This window comes from Rhineura floridana, chromosome 4, assembly GCF_030035675.1.
Source record: "Rhineura floridana isolate rRhiFlo1 chromosome 4, rRhiFlo1.hap2, whole genome shotgun sequence".
Classification (NCBI taxonomy): Eukaryota; Metazoa; Chordata; class Lepidosauria; order Squamata; family Rhineuridae; genus Rhineura; species Rhineura floridana.
Genome location: NC_084483.1, coordinates 131,139,911 through 131,162,407, shown reverse-complemented (window position 1 = coordinate 131,162,407; position 22,497 = coordinate 131,139,911). Strand labels below are relative to the sequence as shown.

Below are 22,497 nucleotides of genomic sequence, written 5' to 3'. Positions count from 1 at the left end.
TGTATTGGATGATTTGACATCTGCTTTGTCAAGTATTTTGCACTCCGAGATACTCAAAAGCCAGAGGCATGAGAACAATGTTGTGGCATATTTTACATATATGTTTTTACTGTTTGTTCTGGGACATTATGAATTAAGCGTTTTTTGAGTACATATTGGTTGTGATCCAGATATCCCGTTTATGCATGCTCACATGATTGCGTGTGCACATTGGTGTTTTTTTCTTTTATTTCTCAGCATAGTGCAGTCCCAACCCCTCACTCCAATGCTGATGGCCAGTGGCAGGAAGTGGAAGGCCCAGAAACAAGGTGTTTGGAGGCAGGACAACAGCAGCTTTAGATCCTCTGGATCCAAAGCCTCTCAGTTATGCCAGCTATAGTGGGAAAAATGCCCTCCATCTTTAGCCCTGGCTTGGGATGGGGAAGCTTGGGATGTGGCAGTGTATCTGCTGCTCTGCTTTACTCCACTCCACCACTCTGCAGCCCTAGTTAGGTTTGTTTGAGTATGCCACTTTTGAATGGCCCCTGAGTGCCACTGTGGGGCTATTGTGTTGCGGTGGGATCAAAAAAATGTTCTGCTGTGTATGTGCATCTGGCACACACATACTTCTTTGGATTCCAACCACCATCTTCACTACTGTCAATGTGAGCTGATGAGTATTGATTTTCTTTTTTCTTTGTGTTTTTTCCTTTTTCTGGTTTTTTTTCTTTAATAAATTTGCAATAAGAAATCAATTTTAAAAAGACACCACCATCTTCATGCTTTTGAGATGTTACATATTACCTTCTCTCGTAAACCTTAACTTGCATCCTGGTCTTTAGCATAGTTACTTGAAAGTAAATTTCAATTAAGCCTATTTCCAAGTACTAAGCTTCCAAGAAGTTTAGATCACAATCTTGGTTAAAAGATTTTTCTAAGGTTGGATTGGCATCATTAGATCTAAAACAACACTGCTATTATAAAAAGTGATCTGTCAGCAATTCCATTTTAATCCTGATTTTTTCTTGTATTTATACTACTACTATAAAAATTCATTCTTGGCTAAAGCTTGGCATGTAGTAGTCAGAAGGGGAAATTGTCCCCAAATTTAGTCTAAATAAATTACACCTTCCAAGTTCTAGTAATACAAAACAGTTCTTGTGGTTTTCATTATTTCTTGTTAATCCATAAATCAAAATTTTAAATGCAGTTTTGAAAGCTAATTGTTCTAAAATCTAGATTTTATTTTATTTTTATTTTAATGACATAAAACTAGATCATTCTCCTAGATGTTTGTTACAGAGAGGATTTTAACAAAACAAACTCCATTAAAAAGTACATAATCTGTCACACGGAGGAAAATGTGTCCAAACAGCAGCTTTCTGCCAACCCCTCCCCTTGCCTTCAGCTTCTTCCACATTAGTGATATACAAGTGAGTATGCAGGTTTAGAACAGTTTGACATGGCTGATAAAATATGGCTTGGCAAGGACATATTGTAGAACCACATCCTGGTTTACCTGTGGTGAAATGTTACTAGCAAGTATCTGTCCTCATGGATTTGAACTGGTTGTCCTTCTTAACTTTCCCTCATGTGGTTGTTTCAGTGGTTATACTTTTTCTGGAGCTAAGGAAACACAAGCTTCCCCAACATTTGGAGTTCTGTGAATATGTGTTGGTCTCTGCTGACTAAGGAGAATAGTTTATGACTGCAGTACGGTAATTAACAGATAACGGCTAGCAGCCAGGCCATAAATCTGTCAGGCTTGAGGCAAAGAGGCCCGCAGCTACAGTCAGTGTGAATACTGAGAGAGTGAACAACAAACGAGTCCTGAGGAAGCCCAGAGTCAAGGAACCAGGAATCCAATGACAAATGGCAGGGTTGAAGACACTGATCACAAACTGGGCTGGCTATAAGGAGTCATGAAAGGTTGATGTTGTTTCCAGTAAGAGCTCCAAGCCACTCACAGCCTTTTAAGCTCCTAGGTTCAGGTGCTAGCAATCAGCCCTCCGACTCCCAGGAGCTTGTAGCCTTAAATGGCCCAGACTGCCTGTGTTGCTCTGCTACTCGCAGGTGTCTTCACTCTGCAGGGAGTGGAGGGGCCTCCTGTTCACTCCCTGAGTCTGACTGAGGGGCCCCAGCTGTATCCTGAATATCTTGAATCCCTTGCTCCTTATCCTCCTCTGAGGACTAATCCGAGAAAAGCATGATACTATGTGTCTCCTTTCTTGCTATGAACCTAGAAGCCTCTCAGCAAGATGACACATGGAAGGGAGAGAGAGAACTTGTAGCTGTAAAATTTCCAAACGTTGCATACTATGTACTGAGGGGTGAGAAAAATTCACTAATAGGCCAAAAAACCCCTTGCTGTTTAAGAACGTACCTTTAGCCAACAAATATTTCTATCAATCTTTGAAAAGCAGGGGAATTCAGCAGCTATAGTGAATGCACCAGGGGAGCAGGAGACTTGACTTCCTCTCTGAGATACTGTACTGCCCTACAAATTGGTAAAAATGCAAACACAATTTGGGTTGGTCTTCCTGTGTAGCTTGGAAGAATTTGGTAACATGTGCCTCTGAGCATATTCTAAGCAACATGAGCAGATTCTCAGGATATTCTCTGAGCGTATTCTCAGCAACACCTGCCATCTCCAAAGTTGGAGAATTACATTTTTGTATGTTTGTTGGTGTTCTTTCCTGTGTTACTACTATTTCGACAGAGAATCTAACCTAGAAGATTGTATTTCTCTCATTCATCTTAGAAATCTGTGCCAAATTTATTTTTAATAATTTCAAAGCCTTTTTATTGGTCAATGTCATATGATGGCAAAGACAGCCTTCTGTGTTTCAAACTGGACATAATGTTCTATTTCTATTTTGGGTACATTAACAGTTGGATCTGAAACTGCAGTTTGATGTAAAATAAGACTGATTATTTTGCTACTTAAGCAATGACTCTAGCTGTTTGAAAAAGTAAACTTGGCCTGTCCAAGATGCATGTTTTCAGCCTCCTATGCTTAAACCACTCCACTTAAGGAAAGGTGGGCATGGTCAATTAAAACATCACACCTAGAAATTTGCTAGAATATAGGACTTCCGGTGTGATTCTCTTCTGGAAAGACACACTCTTTGTTTGCTTAAGCTTCGGCTAAAGGATTTACAACTTTTCTTGTCGGGGAGAATTTATTACTCATATAAACTCGACCCGAAGTCTCTACAGCAGCCATACTTTCATTTGTGGGAGTTTACCTTATCTCGTCAAGCTGCTAAGGAGGCTTCAACTGAAAGAGTGACTACACCATTACTCTCTGATGACAGACGTAAGCATTATTCAAGGCAACACCTAAACAGCACTTAGCCAAAACAACGTTTAATTAGAGGAAACCGACTATATCCACCAACCCTTTATTAATTTTTAACAGCCCACAGAAACAGGGAGTCTCGTTGGCTCTCAATATACGTTAACCCTGCTGGCATTTGGCCAATAGTGACCTACAAGCAGGGAGGGAGGTAATGGAGGGAAATATTTCAAGGAGCATAAAACAAACAAAAATTACGAACTATTTTCCACATGCTCAGGACTCATTGCCTACCTCACTAATTTCTTCTAATGATCCAGCAACTAATCCTCTCCCCCCTCAGCAGTACGAATGGACCTTAGAACATCCTTTTTCAGTTAAAGCATACGTTGCCAACGTCGCTGCAAAATCCTTGGCAGAGGAGCTTCTAGATGCTGGTTTTAATTGTACGTCAAACACAGACCTTGAGAGTTTAATCTCTGAAATGATAACTATAGACTCTGCCCACGACTCTCAGAGTCAATTATCTGCCTCAGAGCTGTCTCTGTCAGCACACTCTCAAATTCCTCTTAACATTCCGGCACCTAAAACTACCAATTCCAGATGGCCAGCTGCATTGTTTGAAGAACTTAGTTTGGTGAAAGGTTTCCTTGCAGAAACAAACAGTTTACTCACCACCCTGGTGAAATCATTTGGCGCTCAGCTTTCTCAGGAGCCTGAAGAACAGAGACCCCAGCCAACGCCATTATCCTCCAGGATGCAACAGGAATCGGAAATAAGAGACGCATGCGAAGCAAAGATAACCAGCAACAAATCAACAAAGAAATTTTTAAAAGTTGGTAAATCAAAACAAAAGATAAACCCTAAGAAAACAAAGAATATTAAAGGTAGTAAAACTTCCACTACCAACAAAATGAATTTTAAACCACTATTCAAACTTCTGGATCCCCAGATGCCTAACCTGAACCACAGGAAACAAATCCAGGCCAATCCTATCTGTTCCACCAGACCACAAAAGAACGGAGACAATCCAAAACATGGGGGCAAAGGTGCCAACTCAGACCTACAAAATAGGGAGAATCAAATCAATACCTCATCATTAGCGACGCAAACGGATTTAAGGACTTTCTCTATCAACACTCGATGTAACCCCTGGAATCCTGTTCTACAGACGGACAAATTAGTAATGTCATTCAATCAGAGGCATCTGGTCTGCTGCCCTCCATTTCCAAGTATCCCTTTTTGTGACAAATGTTTTGCTCGATTGCTGCACCCATCACATGGTACAAACTACATCAAATCTCTGGCTAATGCATCTTCAGACACAAACTACTCCCGCTTGATTGTCACTTTTCATTCATCAATAATCGCCAAAGAGATCTATTTTAGACGAGAGGACTTCAGGAACTTTGGATTAACATTACAAAGATACTATATAAATTTTGCGTATCCCGCACCGTTAGTTACCTATAATATTCAACCTTATAATGATCACTGTCCGACAACGTCGACTATTATCTCTCACGACAATTCAATGTTCCCCTTACAGCTCAGCCCACAATCGAGAACAAATATATCTGCTTCTGCCACCCGGCTTCAATCCATATCAGCCCTAATGAATGAACTGGATCCGGAGGAGCAGCAACTCAAGGATTTATACTCCCAACTTCCATCTACAGAGCGCACGCTGATAATCGACAAATTACACAACTTAATCCTTCGCCTGAAGGACATGAAAGTTAACGAGAGCCCTTTGGAATTTCAGACTAATCCTACTTTAAGAGTAATGGAACAGAATCAGGGCAAACTATCTAAAATGAAGAAACCGATCCCCTCCTCAGTTAATTCAACTGGAGCAATATTTCTAGACCACACTGGCTCCCTAAATCGTATAGAGGAATTACAGTGACACTTTTCCCTCAAAACAACTTCACCTTATGGCCCTACAATTGCCCCTATTCCACCCAAACCAGGTTCCATTCAAAAATCTGCATCGCCACAGCTCCCTTTGCAGTTTATATCATGGAATATAGCAGGGTGGAACAACAAACATAATAATTCTGAACTGTCTGTTTATTTACATCAATACGATATAATTTTTCTTCAGGAGACTTGGTACACCCATAATCTACTTATGGACGGCTATTATACTGTAGAACTTCCAGCTGAATCAGCCAAGGGGAATAGTAAAGGAAGAGCCAAAGGTGGATTGGCAATTTTAATATCATAAGAACATAAGAAGAGCCTGCTGGATCAGGCCAGTGGCCCATCTAGTCCAGCATCCTGTTCTCACAGTGGCCAACCAGTTGCCTGGGGGAAGCCCGCAAGCAGGACCCGAGTGCAAGAACACTCTCCCCTCCTGAGGCTTCCGGCAACTGGTTTTCAGAAGCATGCTGCCTCTGACTAGGGTGGCAGAGCACAGCCATCATGGCTAGTAGCCATTGATAGCCCTGTCCTCCATGAATTTGTCTAATCTTCTTTTAAAGCCATCCAAGCTGGTGGCCATTACTGCATCTTGTGGGAGCAAATTCCATAGTTTAACTATGCGCTGAGTAAAGAAGTACTTCCTTTTGTCTGTCCTGAATCTTCCAACATTCAGCTTCTTTGAATGTCCACGAGTTCTAGTATTATGAGAGAGGGAGAAGAACTTTTCTCTATCCACTTTCTCAATGCCATGCATAATTTTATACACTTCTATCATGTCTCCTCTGACCCGCCTTTTCTCTAAACTAAAAAGCCCCAAATGCTGCAACCTTTCCTCGTAAGGGAGTCGCTCCATCCCCTTGATCATTCTGGTTGCCCTCTTCTGAACCTTTTCCAACTCTATAATATCCTTTTTGAGATGAGGCGACCAAAACTGTACACAGTATTCCAAATGCGGCCGCACCATAGATTTATACAGCGGCATTATGATATTGGCTGTTTTATTTTCAATACCTTTCCTAATTATTGCTAGCATGGAATTTGCCTTTTTCACAGCTGCCGCACACTGGGTCGACATTTTCATCGTGCTGTCCACTACAACCCCGAGGTCTCTCTCCTGGTCGGTCACCGCCAGTTCAGACCCCATGAGCGTATATGTGAAATTAAGATTGTTTGCTCCAATATGCATATTTTTACACTTGTTTATATTGAATTGCATTTGCCATTTTTATTTGCCATATTTGCCATATTTAATATCATATATATTTGCCATATTTGCCATATCGACCTCCCTGACTGCACATAAGGAAAACATTAGACCATGTAAGGATGTTGCGGTGTCTCTTTTGTTAACTCTGCAAAATTCTGAACTGCTGTTAATGTTTATATTTCTCCATCAACCACCAGGGTAGACACGGACAAAAAATGGGAGGAACTAGAGTCCTATATAACCCAGCTGGAGGCCAAATACCCTAAAGCCTCTTTAATTATAATGGGGGATTTTAACGCTAGAATTGGCCCCAACAACGAAACTCTCATGGCCTCGAACTTGTGGGGAGGTGAGGACACTGAACAATTTGCTTATCAATTTGACAGGGCTTCTAAAGATCTAAGGGTGAACTATCCAGGTATATGCTTAACACGTCTAACCGGAACCCGGAACCTTACCATCCTTAATGGATTAAAACCTTGGGATCCATGTGCCGAATATACCTTTATTTCCAACAGAGGAGGTAGCGTCATCGATTATGTAATAGTCTCCCATCATCTATTGAAGGACATACTTAATTTCTCATTGGGTCTGAGACAAGATAGTGATCACCTCCCGCTAAATCTCTCAATCCAGATAAATGAGAAAACTAGACTATCTATGAAACACCACTTGTTAACTAATCCAGTCCAACACTCATACAAAAGATCGAACTGGTCCCCACAAATAGCTTCCAAGATCTCTGCTTTCTTTGACTTACCTTCTGCTAAACTCATACAGGAGCACTTAGGAAATATCTCTAATAATACTATTGCCCTAAGCATATACGATTCATTGATAGAGATCTTAAATCCGTTACTAGCTCCTAACTTAAATAATAACAGGACTAAACCGAGAGCAGGTCTTCCCAACTGGTTTGACAAAGTTTGCAGAATAGCCAAGAGGGAACTAAAACAGGTATACATACATTACCGACAATCTAATACCAACATCCTACCCCCGGATTATTACATAGCTAAGAAGAAATACAAGTTGGTAATAGCCAACAAAAAAAGACAAGCACTACAAGAAGGCTGGGACTCTCTAGTGTTGGCCTCCAAGTCCAAAAACTCAAAAAAAAATTGGTCTATTATTTCTGGTTCAATGAGGCCTACAAACTTTTCCCCTTGTAATATTCCAGCTTACATATGGGAGCAATATTATACTGCCATCCAACAAGATACCTGTCACTCTTCTTCACATAACCCTTTTCCTTTTCATTTCTCCAATATACCATTGTGGCCTCCTGTATCCCAGGAAGAAATAATAGATCTAATCTTCCAACTAAAAGTTGCAAAGGCTCCAGGCAGTGATCATATACCCCCTGAGTTACTGAAGAACCATCACGACTGGTGGGCCCCAATATTGGCTAATTTGTTCACTCTCATTAACAACTCAGGCTTAATCCCCCAAGCTTGGCGGGAAGCCATAATCATTCCTATTTATAAAAAAGGCCCTAGAGATGATCCTAATAACTACCGTCCAATCAGTCTCCTTTCAGTAACAGGGAAATTATACGCCAGTTATTTGAAAAATAAACTCTCCACCTGGATCGAGGACGAGAACATTTTAGGATGGGAACAATCAGGATTTAGGCGTGGTCGCTCTGTCATAGATCACTGTATTCTGTTATATCATTTAGCTGAAAAATATAGGAATCAGGTGGGTAGCGGACTATACACAGCCTTTGTAGATCTGAAAGCCGCCTTTGATTCCATCTCCAGAGATTTACTATGGACAAAATTGGCTAATACCACAATAGAGAAAAGACTGCTACTCCTCATTTATAATCTACACCAGAATACCCCCCTCCAAGTCCGATGTGGTGGCGAGGGGGACTTGACCAACCCCATTCTTACAACACAAGGGGTTAGGCAGGGCTGTGTGTTGGCCCCCCTACTCTTCAACCTATTCCTGAATGATCTCAATTCTAGCTGTCTCTCCCCAGATTTCCATTCACCCAAAATCAATAATCACAGATGTCCCGTTCTGCTTTACGCAGACGATGCAGCCCTCCTATCATATTCTAAAGTAGGCCTAAAACGCCTGATGAGAGCTTTCATGTCTTACTGCCAGGTAAATCACTTAAATATCAACTTTAACAAAACCAAAATTGTAGCCTTTTCAAAGCGCCACAAACTTTCTGAGTGGACAATCAATGGGCAATCAATAGCTCAAGTTTCCTCATATAAATATCTAGGTATCCTGTTTCACTCTACCCTTTCTTGGGTTCCACACATTCGGGCGGCGGTGAGGACTGCCCGTACTACGTCAATGAGTATCTTACGATACTTCTATACCAAAGGTGGGCAATATATCCCTGCAGTTTTACAAGTTTTCAAATCCAAAATTACACCTCAATTATTATATGGTGCTCCCCTGTGGGTCTCGGCCTATAAACCCTCTATAGAGGCGGTTCTTTCAATTTTTCTCAGACAAATTCTAGGGTTGCCAAGATGTGTCCTGAACGCTGCCCTCAGATTGGAAGTATGCGTATCATCAATTGAATGCCAAGCCTGGACATATGCATTTAACTATTGGTTAAAACTCTCTTACAACTGCCCTCCGGGGTACTTAACACTCCTCTGGAAAGATTCTTATTATTCCCAATGGCTGAAATCTTTCCATGCCAAACTTCCCCGTTTAGGTTTTTCCCTAGAACATCTAGCCTTACTAGACCTTAGGACGGCTAGTTATTCCATTAGAACCAGACTCAAAGACTTAGACCGACAAATCTCAATCGCAGCAGCTTCTAAATCTTGTTCGCCCCTATATCATAAACTGTCTCTAGACCTGTTCAACTATGCTACATATTTCGACTATTTAACAATCCCCAAATTTCGATTTGCTTTCACAAAAGCTAGATTTAACTGCTTGGCCTCAGCAATAATGGAAGGCAGATATCAGGGTATTCCTTATGAACGTTTCTGTCTATGCAAAACGAGGGCACTGGAAACACTTTCCCATCTCCTTTTTGACTGCCCAATATATCAACAGGAATGATTTAAATACATCACCCCATTTGTAACGAATTGCCCTAATCTACCTTATGAATGCATGATACCCCGCCTCCTGAACGGTTCTAACAGTTCTCAAACGGAGAGGGTTGCCAAATTTATCTATGCTGTTCAATATAAACGTTTAAACCTAGTCTGACATCTTCTGAGAGTTCTCCAATTTTTGTTCTATTCTTTTATGTTTTATAATTAAGCTTCCTTGAATTTTATCCATTTTATATTTTACCTATGTACAATGTATTGTAGTATCCAGTGCAATTTGCTGTATGGGTCTATGATCGTAACAATAAACTTGACTTGCTAGAATATATTTCACCTTTATCTTGTGCAAACTGAGACACTCCTCATGTCCATTCGAGACTATTCTGCAGAATAGTCAGTGGCATTATTCCACAATACTCGCAGGCATCTTTGCTCTGAAGGGAGTGGAGGGGCCTCCTGTTCACTCCCTGAGTCTGACTGAGGGGGCCCAGCTGTATCCTGAATATCTTGAAGTGGTGGGAGGTCTGGAGCTGTTTCTGGAGTGGGTCTACTTGTTCCCTCATGTGGGGCTGCTGTGCCAATCCCTTGCTCCTCATCCTCCTCTGAGGACTGATCCAAGAGAGGCATGACACTATGTGTCCCCTTTCATGCTGTGAACATAGAAGCTTCTCAGCAAGATGACGCATGGAAGGGAGGGAGAATTGGTAGTTGCAAAATTTCCAAACATTACACACTGTGTACTGAGGTGCTGGGGACCATGAGATCCCCTGCCTGCAGGGGGTAGGGAAGAGTAGAAGAGGGAGGGAGGGAGAGCTGAAGTGGGCAGGAGAGGAGGAAGAAGGGAGGGGAGGAAGAAGGGAGGGGAGGAAGAAGGGAGGAGGAAGGGGGGGGAGAGGGGAAGGAGGGGAAAGGCAGGTCCGATCATTTGCATGTTTACTGAGCTCAAAGGGATTTACTCCCATGCAGTCATGATTAGCATAGGTAAAACTGACCGAGGAGGAGGGGATGGGGAGGGAGGGGCAAAGGAAGGGGAAGGGAAGGGGAGGAGGGGATGGGGAGAGAGGGGCAAAGGAAGGGGGAGGGAAGGGGCAAGAGGGAGGGAATAGGAAGGAGGAGGATGGGAAGGCAGGTCTGATCATTTGCATGCTTTTTGAGTACAGTGGGATTTACTCCTGTGCAATCATGCTTAGGATAGGTGAAACTGACCTGGGGCAGGGAGGGGAGTGGGAGGGGAGGAGATTGGGTGGGCTGGCAATGGGCAGAGGGAAAGCCCCTTTCCCTTCTAAAGGAAAACACTGTGGACAGTATCATTGCTTTTCAGCATTTCCCCCACCTTTTTATTCTACAGTAGGCACATGTAGCCTCCCAACCAAATTTAAACCAAAGCTGTCCCTGGCCACATCCACACCAGGCCTTTATTTCACTTTGGACAGTCATGGATTCTCTCAAAGAAACCTGGAAAGTATAGTTAGTGAAGGGTGCTGAGAGTTGCTAGGAGACGCCCTGTTCCCCTCACAGCGCTTCAGTCAGAGTGGCTGGCTGTTAAACCACTCTGGCCACTGGAGCTCTGTCAGGGTAATAGGAGACATGAGCATAATAGCACTCTGTCATGTTCCCCAGAAGTTGGTGTTCAGAGGCATGCATTACATCACTACTCCAACATCTATTCTACATTATTTTCATGTTGAGCTTTAGTCATCGTTGACTGTGATAATTTTCACAAATAATGGCTTAAAGCGCATGAATCTTGCAGCTTCTTTAATTTAAATATTTAAAAGTTGAGTATATCTCTTGCTTATACTATTCTCCAGAGATCTGTATGGCAAAGGCACATTGTCAGTGGATACTCCATAGCTATTGAAACCTTTTTCGTTTGGACAGACCCCGAAGTCTCACCTTGCCTATTTTCACTGCTTTGTGTTTAGTGGGTATTTTATTTATTGGTTTTATTGCATTTTTATTTTAGTGTGATTGCCTTCCTCAATCTTTGGGAGAGACTAGAAATACAGCTAAATAAAAATGAAAGTTTTGGATATTTCACCCCAGTATTTCATACCCTTTAACATTATGAAGCAGCACTACTGTTACGTTGTTTTGGACAGACAACCTGAGACAAGAAAAGGTCTCAAACTGGAGGACCAATTTTTCTCAGTCAGTGGAGAGTATAGTGAATATCTGCATGGCTGCCTTGTATATTACAATCTTGAGCAGCCTCCCCCAACCTGGTGCTTTCCAGATGTTTTGAACTACAGCTCTCATCAACACTAGACAGAATGGCCAATGGTCAGTGATGATGGTAGCTGCATGCTAAAACATCTGGAGAGCGCCAGGTTGAGGAAGACTGAGCCAGAGAAATCCTCTTATGGGGAAAAAACTTGATAGGAAAGAGATGGGTATGTATTACCTATACACCAGTCTGGTGAACTGGTGAAGTGTGATATACTGATTTAAGTATTTATTCACTATTAACCAAAAAAACCCTTGCAGTTTAAGAATGTACCTGTAGCCAACAGATATTTCTATCAATCTTTAAAAAGCAGGGAAATTGGGCAGCTATAGTGAATGCACCAGGGGAGCAGGAGACCTGACCTCCTCTCAGATATTGTACTACCCTACTAACCTGTAAAAATGCAAACACAATTTGGGTTGGTCTTCCACAGTCCACTTCCTGTGTAGCTTGGAAGATCTTAGTAATGTGCCTCTGAGCATAGGGTGAGTGGTGTAAACACCTGCAATCATGTCCTGGGCTGTGCTGATCTTGCTTTAGCAGGGAGGAAGCAACGTTTTCAAGACAGTTGATGTAGTTCAGATATTCACTTTAAATATATTTGCCATTTTAGTGAAGTTTCCTATGGTAAATTATTTTTTTACTTCTGTTTCTGTGAATATATGAAGTATAGCAAAACTCTGCATAAGGCTACCATCATGTGACACTGACCAGTAAAAAAATAATAAAAATACATTTCACACAGATTTCTAGGATGAATAATGAGTGAAATATAATAATCTACGTCAGATTCTCTGTAGAAACAGTAGTAACACAGAAAATAAATAGAGTAAGAACACCAGCAAACATAGAAAAAATGTAATTCTCCATCTTTAACGATGCGGTCCTGAGATGCCGTTGCAGTGGGAGGGGAGGGGATTGGGTGGATGAACACTGGGCAGAGGGAAAGCCCCTTTCCTTTTCAAAAGGAAAACACTGTTAACAATATTATTATATTTCAGGGTTTCCCCTACTTTTTTATTCTACAGCAGGCACACATAGTCTCCCACCTAAATGTAAACCAAAGCTGCCCTGATTAGCCAAGCCAAACAGTTGTTCGTCTGGTGTTTAGAACACTGACAGTAAGATTTGGTTTTGAAATGAGTTTATGGGAAGCAGCAGAATTATATGGCGTGGGTATTTTCTGTTTAACACGGTGGGATGCAGCCAGTCCCGTGGCTATATAATAAAGCTTAAAGAAACCAAAAGAAGACTGCCTGGTTAATTTCATTATTTATTTATTATTTGATTTATATCCTGCCCTTCCTCCCAGCAGGAGCCCAGAGGCAAACAGAAGCGCTAAAAACACTTTAAAGGTAAAGGTGTCCCTGCACTTGTAGTGCGAGTCATTTCCAACTCTTAGGGTGACATCTTGCGATGCTTACTAGGCAGCTTTAAAAACATATTAAAAAAGGGTTAAGAACACTACTAAAAACATGTTAACAAGCAATTCTAACACAGAAGCAGACTGGGATAGGTCTCAACTTAAAAGGCTTGTTGAAAGAGGAAAGTCTTCAATAGGCGCCAAAAAGATAGCAGAGATGGCGCCTGCCTAATATTTGAGGGAATTCCACAGGGTAGGTACTGGCACACTAAAGGTCCGTTTCCTATGTTGTGCAGAATGGACCTCCTGATAAGATGGTATCTGCAGGAGGCCCTCACCTGCAGAGTGCAGTGATCAACTGGGTATACAAGGGGTAAGACGGTCTTTCAGGTATCCTGGTCCCGAGCTCCATAGGGCTTTGTACACCAAAACTAGAACCTTGAACTTGGCCCAGGAGCAAATGGGCAGCCAGTGCAATTCTTTCAGCAGCGGGGTGACATGTTGGCGATACCCTGCCCCACTGAGGAGTCTTGCTGCTGCGTTTTGCACCAGCTGCAGCTTCTGGACCAACCTCAAGGGCAGCCCCACATAGAGCACATTACAGTAATCCAGCCTGGAGGTTACCAGTGCATGGACAACAGTGGTCAGACTATCCCAGTCCAGAAACAGCTACAGCTGTGTTACCAGGTAAAGCTGGTAAAAGGCACTCCTAGCCATGGAGGTCATCTGGGCCTCTAGCGACAAAGATGGATCCAGGAGCACCTCCAGACTACGGACCTGCTCTTTCAGAGGGAGTACAACCACATCCAAACCAGGCAACTGACCAATTATCCGACCTCGGGAACCACCAACCTACAGCGCCTCCGTCTTGCTGGGATTCGGACTCAGTTTATTGGCCCTCATCCAGCCCACCACCGAGTCCAGGCAGCGGTCCAGGACTTGCACGGCCTCTCCTGATTTAGATGTTACGGAGAAATAGAGCTGGGTATCATCAGCATACTGCTGACACCTTGCCCCAAAGCTCCTGATGACTGCTCCCAAGGGCTTCATATAGATGTTAAACAGAATGGGGGGCAAGATGGTACCCCGCGGCACCCCACAGCACAACTGTCAGTGGGCCGAAAGACAATCACGCAATGCTATTCTCTGAGAGCGACCCTGGAGATAGGATTGGAACCACTGTAAAACAGTGTCTCCAATACCCATCTCACCAAGTCGGCCCAGAAGGATACCATGGCCAATGGTATCAAAAGCTGCTGAGAGATCAAGTAAGAATAACAGGGTCGCATTCCTCCTGTCCTTCTCCTGATAAAGGTCATCCATCAGGGCAACCAAGGCCCATTCAGTCCCATAACCAGGCCTGAACCCAGACTGGAATGGGTCAAGATAATCTGTTTCATCAAAGAGTACTTGCAATTGCTGCACCACAACCCTCTCAATCATCTTCCCTAAAAAGGGGGTATTTGCAACCGGTTGGTAGTTGTAACAAACCAATGGGTCCAGGGTGGGCTTCTACAGGAGTGGTTGGATCACTGCCTCTTTCAAGGTGCCTGGAACCACTCCCTCCCGCAATGATGCATTGACCGCACCCTGGATCCATTCTGTCAGACCCCCTTGGCAAGCTTTAATAAGCCAAGAAGGGCAAGGGTCGAGAGGACACGTTGCTGGCCGCATCATCGCAAGCACCTTGTCCACGTTATCAGGCCGCATCAACTCAAACCATTCCCAAGAAGTTGCAGCAGACGTTGCACTGGACACCTCATTGGGGACTACAGTAGATGCGGATGGGGCATCAAGACTGCTACGGAGGCGAGCAACTTTACCCTCAAAGTGCCTTGCAAACAATTCACAGTGGGCCTCCGAAGGGTGTAAAACTCCATTTCCTGGAGTTGATGTCAACAGATCCCTGACAATACAGAAAAGCTCCACTGGACTGCTACTTGAGCATGCAATGGAAGCAGAGAAGTGGGCCTTTTTCGGCGCCCTCTCCACCACACAGTAGGCACGGTTATGATGTTTTACTCGTGCCCAATCAGCCTCACAGCACGTCTTTCGCCACTTGCGCTCTAGCCATCGTCCAGCCTGTTTCATTGCCCTTAGCTCACTGGTGTACCAAGGTACAAGCCAGGCTCTACAATGCCAAAGAGGATGCTTGGGGCAACTGTGTCAAGAGCCCAACGCACTTTGCTATTCCACAGTGTGACAAGGGCTTCAACAGGGTCACCTGCTCTATCTACTGGGAACTCCCACAGGGCATTCAGGAATCCTGTGGATTCCATTAGTCTCCGAGGGTGGACCATCGTAATCTGTCCACCACCCCTGCAGGGAAGGATCAGAGCCATGAGTCTAAAATTCACCAGGAAGTTATCTGACCATGACAATGGGGTGACATCCTCTCCCCCTATCTCCAGACCACCCCTTCCTCCATCTGGAGCAAAAACCAAGTCAAGGGTGTGCCCTGTACTATGTGTCGGGCCAATAACAACTTGAAACAGCCCCATGGTTGTCCTGGAGGCCATGAAGTCCCGAGCTAGAATACTAGGGGCAGCCTCAGCATGGACATTGAAATCATTCAGCACTATCGTTCTGGGCTCCTCCAACACCACAGCCGAGAAGGTCTCTGCCAGTTCGGTCAGAGAAGCTGCCAGGCAGGAGGGCGGATAACACCAGCAGCAACCCTAGTTTACTGTCTCCTTGGCTAGACATCAGGCGCAGGCCCTCACAGCCAGCTCCAAGACAGAGTGGTTTCCTGGTGACAGAGGTGGAAGTTCTGTAGACCACAGCAACTCCTGTCCTTGCAGCCTGTGCTGGTGTTGCACCAAGTATCCAGGTGGGCGAAGTTGGGTCAGATCAACTCCTCCAAGCACACTCACCCAAGTCTCGGTAATGCACACCAAATCGGCACCTTCATCCACAATCAAATCATGGATGAGAGTGGTCTTATTGTGTACCGATCTGGCGTTAAACAACAACACACACAGGCCACAAATAATTCACAAACACAAAGCTATCTTGGTAAATTTACTGTGATGAGTATAGTAACTTTTTATATTGGCTTCCTGTGTCAACAGGCCCCAAGTTAACCTTGGACCTGAAGTAATTTATAGTCATAGCAGTAATTACTTGTGAACAGATGAGGACTGCTTCTCCACTTCAGTCCTGGGCAGAAGACACAAAATTCACAGACTTTTCTAATTCCAGAAGTTTGGGATTACAGACATGTTGGTTATTGTAGTTGTTCCTCATGCCCAGTTTTGTCTTCCTGCTATGCTTAAACTCATTGGTTAGGCTGCATACAGCAAATCATCCTCAGTTCTAAATGCCTTTTCTTTTGTGGTTTCGAAACAGTTCCTTAAAATGAGTTTAGCATAGGTTTTTGTGGCTTTCTGAGAGCCTAGGCTGGTATAACACTTAACTTTACAAAACTCCTGCAGTATTATTTGTAATACATTGATGCTTTGACTTTTTCTGGCTTTTCTTTTTGCTCTGTCAGCAAGCGACCTCAAGTCATTTAAGTAGAGCACATTTTGAAGTTGTGGACACACATTCACATGGGGAGAGAAATTTGAGCGTGTTTTTATGGAAAACTGAAGATTACAATCCTAAATCAACCTTTGCTATTTTGTAACATACGTTAACACTTTTAAGTAGAATGCTTAATGGTAAAACACTATGACCACACTCCAGCAAGTCCCTTCAGATGGAGAACCTCTGGAAAGCTGCTGTTAGAAGAATTTTAAAAAATGGAATCTCACTGAATGCAAAAGTTATATTTCTCTGGATCACAGTCTATAACAAATACATGTTGATGAGATGAGAGATGCTGGCGTTGACATCGTACTAGCATATATCAGACAACCTCTTTTATATTCACTAATAGACAAAAAACCTTGCGGGTTAAGAACGTACCTATAGCCCACAGATATTTCTATCAAACTTTAAAAAGCAGGGAAATTGTGCAGCTATAGTGAATGCACCAGGGGAGCAGGAGACCTGACCTCCTCTCTGAGATATTGGACTGCCCTACAAATTTGTCAAAAAGCAAACACAATTTGGGTTGGTCTTTCACAGTCCAATCCACTTGCTGTGTAGCTTGCAAGAATTTGGTAACATGTGCCTCTGAGCATATGGTGAGTGGTGGCAACACCTGCAATCAGCCCAAAGAATAGAAAGGGAGAAGGGAGGGTGGGTTTGGTCATTTGCATACATTTTGAATTCAATGGGATTTATTTCTGTGCAATCATGTTTTAAAATGGAAATGGACTGCCTTCAAGTTGATCCCAAATTATGTCGACCCTATGAATAGGGTTTTCAAGGTAAGCAGTATTCAGAGGGGTTTTACCATTACTTTCCTATGAGGGTGAGAGGCAGTGAATAGCCCAAGGTCACCCAGTGAGCTTCAAGGCTGTGTGGATTCAACCCCTGGTCTCCCAGGTCGTAGTCCAACACTGACCTGGGGGAGGGGCTGGGAGGATAGGAAGAGGGGGAGGGGAGGAGATTGGATGGGTGGGCACTGGGCAGAAGGGAACCCCCTTTTCTTTCCAAATGAACAGTATAATTGCTTTTCAGCATTTCCCCCCACCTTTTTATTCTACAGTAGGCACATGTAGCCTCCCAACCAAATTTAAACCAAAGCTGTCCCTGGCCACATCCACACCAGGCCTTTATTTCACTTTGGACAGTCATGGATTCTCTCAAAGAATCCTGGGAAGTGTAGTTAGTGAAGGGTGCTGAGAGTTGCTAGGAGAAGCCCTGTTCCCCTCACAGAGCTTCAATCAGAGTGGCTGACTGTTGAACCAGTCTGGCTACTGGAGCTCTGTCAGGGGAATAGGAATCTCCTCTCAGCACCCTTCACAAACTTCACTTCCCAGGATTCTTTGGGGGAAGCCCTGACTGTCTCCAGTGGAATAAAGGACTGGTGTAGGTGTGGCCCCCTGATTAGCCAAGTGAAGCAGCTGTGAGTCTGCTTTTAGAACACTGACAGTTGGTTCTTACTGAGCATGCCTGACATTATCATTCAGTTCAATGCAGCATTTATTAAATTAATTAAAACTCAGCCATGCATTTTTAAACTTTTAAACTGCAGAAGATGAAGGTCAAAGTATGGGGCAAGATCAGTAATAGGATTCCAGGTACTCTGTGAACATGGCTGATTTTTAATGAATTTCAGCGGATAATGAGAACTCTGAGAAAAAAGTCCAAAAGGGTTCTGTTCCCCCCCCTCTTTTTAGACTTTGAACTCTTGATTTTCTCTGACTGTTTTGTGTATTGCCATGAAAATTGAGAGGGTTGTTAAGTAAGCGTTTCTGAGTTCAGGACTATAAGTTTTGTAAGGTTTTGTTTTGAATTGAGCTTATGGGAAGCATCAGAATGGCATGGGGGATATTTTCAATTTAACATTGCGGAATGTGAAAAATCCACACTGGCTATAGTATACAGCCATTCTCGTGGCTGTATAATAAAAATATTAAAGCAGCTGTTTTTAATAAATTGTTCATTTTTAATGTAACATGATGCCCCCATTTTATGGTACCATTACATATAAAATCAACAATTATTTTGTTCTTAGGCACAAAGATCACTATCCAACACAGAGTGAAGCACGCTCTTCAGCCTGTTGAAATCCATGGGCCTAAGCATGATTCACTCTGTGTTAGATTGTGGCTTAGAGCATAAAGAACATGTATTTATTGGGGGTGCTAATTAGAAAGTTGGTTTATGCATTTAAGGCATTTGGCTCTTAACCATATTGAGCATGAAATGATTTGCAGAGAAATAACAAACACTTTTATTATCCTAGTTGTGACCTTCATGCAAAGCATTATCTTATGCACCAAAATTCATATGACTGGAATATGGAATTCAGCAATAGTTTTGTCTGCTTAGCAAGAGAACTGTCAGATAATATATAATACTTGCCAAAGAACTGAGACACGAGCTTGCCATCTTGTAGTAATAATGCACAGCTATACTATCTTATCCATTCTTCCCTTGATATATGATAAAACTGCAGGATATTATTCATGCAGGGATAACTTAATCTGTTGCTGAAACTGAACATTATTCAGTAAAGGGCCTTCCATTTTCAAAGAAATACATCAATTTCAAAACAGTTGAAGATACTTGACACTTGGCTATTTCCTGCTACCATTGGGTTGTATTTAACTTAAGTCTTACTCAGAGTAGACCCACTGAAATTAATGAACCTAAGTTAGTCATGTCTATTCACTTCCATGGGTCCACTAGGACTGCATTGAATACTACCCATTGTGCTGATTAGACATTGCAGACATTTGGTTAATAGGGCAACAATGGTGAATGAGAACAGCTTCTATCACTACAGGGATCACCATCTGGAATGTACACTACCAAAGCATACCTCTCTAAGTGAAAAGATACCCACGTTTACCCATCTCTCCTTTATGAAGAGGATCCTGAAAGCAAGTCCCTCTGATGATTTTCAATACTGAAAATGTTTATGGAGAGGCCGGAGCCTAGTAAATCTGTGTCCAGTTTGGGGCCAATAACATTTAGCAACACCCCTTTGGACAAATTACAATTTTATTTTGACTGAGTTCATTAAAAACAGCATAACAGAGTAACTGGGCATGTGGCATGCAAGGAAAGTTGATGATGCCCTCGGAACTGGCAAATGGTACTTCAACTTGCCTTGCCTGCTACCTTTCATGCATGTTTTTAAGTGACTTTTATTTATTCATTAAATATTTAATTAATAAGCATATAAAATAAAATGCAAAATATGTGTGGTAAGTTCAAATTATGACAAGTTCTGATAAAACAAAAAAGTACCTTCTCTATGATAAAACAGCAAAGTCTTGTGGCATTTTAAGATTAACAAATTATGGCACAAGCTTTCATGAATTACAGTCCACTTCATCAGATACATGAAGTGTTATCTCACATTGCAGTTAGATATATACATATGGAGGGGGTGGGTAGTGGAACTGTAAGCAGTGAGGTCAGGAGGAAATGAAATGCAGAAAAGTACACATGGTGAAAATTATCTTAACCCTGGCCATTCACTAAGAAAAGATTTCCTGGCATTGACTTTTCCAGGATATACCTGTGATGTGGAACTATGTCTATAGAAGCTTGCTTAGCCACCTATCTACTGGCATTTTGGCACCTAGTTAAGACCTGGCATTATAAAAATACATTCTGTGCTGGTTGATGATGATTGGTGCTAGTTTTTTTCCCCCTGCTGCTTGGATTTTTACAGATATCTTTTGTGGCTATCTTACTGCTTGGTTGATTGGGTTTTATATTTAATTGTTGGTTTTAAAATTGTTTTATTGTGATTTATACAGTTTTAGCTATTCTGTACACTTTGTGAGTACCACTAGTTGACAGAAAATTATGATATATAAATGAAAATAAATAAATTTCAAGTGTTTATTATGGTTTTAGAGTTATCATAATCTGTTTTGCAGGTACTTTTAATGTTGGTGTTGAATAGCTGTTGACTATAAAAGAGAACATTTCCCATTTATATACCAGCAGTTGTGAAAGCTAGAAGATTCCTGGCATTTAAAGTTGCAATTCTACATCTTCTTACCTCGAAGTAAGCTCCACTGAACTCAATGGAACTTACTTCTGAGTAGAGAGATACAGGATTGCACTGCAAGGCAAATCAGGCTTGATAAGAGTGAGTAAAATTTTGATTCAAGGCAGTAAAAATTATGCCCATTTATATTAGAGGAATTAACTCATCACTTGCTGTTTCAAGTGCTTTGAATTGTTTTAATATTCAACTCTTTTTCTACCATTTTTATGTTTGTGTATATTTTTATTTAGTTTATTTCAGGTATTTATATGCTGCCTTTTAGCAAAAAATAAAAATAAAAATTTGAATTCAGTTCAAATGATAGTAAACTAATTTAGCTGTTTTTTAAAAAGTAAAACAATATAAACAGTTTAAACCCAGCTACAACAACCATCAAAAAAAATACTTCCAGTGGTTCTACTCTGCTGATTGGCCAGGTTAAGAAGATTCCACTTAATAAACTTTTGTCATTGTGGAACTAGAGGGAGAGAATTTGTGGTTCATATTCTTTTATACTGCAGTTTGTATAAGGAGTCCAGAGAAGCTGATTCTTCTTTATTCAGAGCTCCATCCAGAAGGACTACTGAAATTCGGTTGTTTTACTGTTTGAATTGTGACTTTTCATATGTTACTGGAACAGGCAGCTTTTTTGTTTGTTTCTTTTCAATACAATTTAGGAAGCAGAGGGGAAAAACTCTCCTTTGACTGCTCTGTGTACTTGTTTTGTCATTATGTTATCTCATTATCTTGTATATGTCAATTTTTATCAGTTTGTGTCTGATGTTCTCTGACTGTTACATATGCTTGCCTACTTCCAGTAGATTTCAGCTAATTCCTGAAGGCCTGGTAGTATAATTTTTTTTAAAAAAGACCAGAAAGGGATATGAATGAACCTCTCATAGAGTATTTCCCAGATCCCGAGTCTCATCTGAAAAGGTCCTAATGGAAACCAAACTTAAATAGATGGTACCTGGAGCAGAATTCCTCCAGCTCATGTTAAAGCCCTAAGTTGTTCATACGGGAGAAGAAGCTCTCTGAGAATCAGTTCAGGTCAAAGCAATATCTTATGGTTTCTACAACTGTAGTTGTATGCACACTTATAATTGCACTGTCAATAAGCATTCGTAGAATATGAAGCGGCTGTAAATTCTTCATGGCAGGGACTCACAATTACTATTTTGTAAGGAAATATAGCACTGATAATGCTAGATCTCATATCTTCTAATATTTATATGACTTTTAGCATGAAGGAAAATATCCTTCTGTCAGTGCTGGATATTGGAAGACATCTCATCTCTCACTGCCAGTAGTTTCCATACTTGGTATATTGACAATAACCCCTTAGTTCTTCCTAATGATTTTCCTAGCTACACATTATTTTAGCATTGTCTGTGTTAAGTAAGCTTCTAGGTTTTAGCTCCTGTTGATGTCAGTGAAGGTATTCGTTTTTGCTCCTGACATAATACCTATAATTTGGACGTTCAAGTGACTAGCCTTCTCAAAGTTCAACAGGCAAATTAGAGAAATTGATAAGCCTGTTGTTACAGTATGTGAAACAGTTGTTACAGTATGTGAAAGCTGTTGCAAACAATTGAAATTCTTCAGCCTTTGCCAAGATCCATACATAATTTTCAGTGCAATTTAATAAATGGAGACAATCTCTTATCGTATGGGATTCAGCAATTTTAAACTAATGTTTTGCAGGGATCTGCTTTTAGCAGTCAGCAATATGAAGCTTACAATCTTTTCTTAACAACAGCCATTGGTGATGGCATCAAGCTCTGGGATTTGAGAACACTCAGGTAACAATAGTTTATTTGTATGAGCCTGTGTGTAAATGCCAACTGTGACAAAAGTAGCTGGAGTGTTACTAGACTCAAGGAAACTCGGATAAT

The 22,497-nt window shown here is 41.8% G+C and overlaps 1 protein-coding gene across 1 annotated transcript in view; it reads left to right on the top strand.

Annotated features, from left to right (window-relative positions):
• Positions 1-22,497, top strand: part of WDR27 (WD repeat domain 27) — a 142,838-nt gene that overhangs the window by 65,215 nt on the left and 55,126 nt on the right. The window contains exon 22 of the mRNA XM_061624421.1: positions 22,307-22,404. Within this exon, the coding sequence (XP_061480405.1) occupies positions 22,307-22,404 (98 nt within the window). The remainder of the gene's footprint in view (positions 1-22,306; positions 22,405-22,497) is intronic.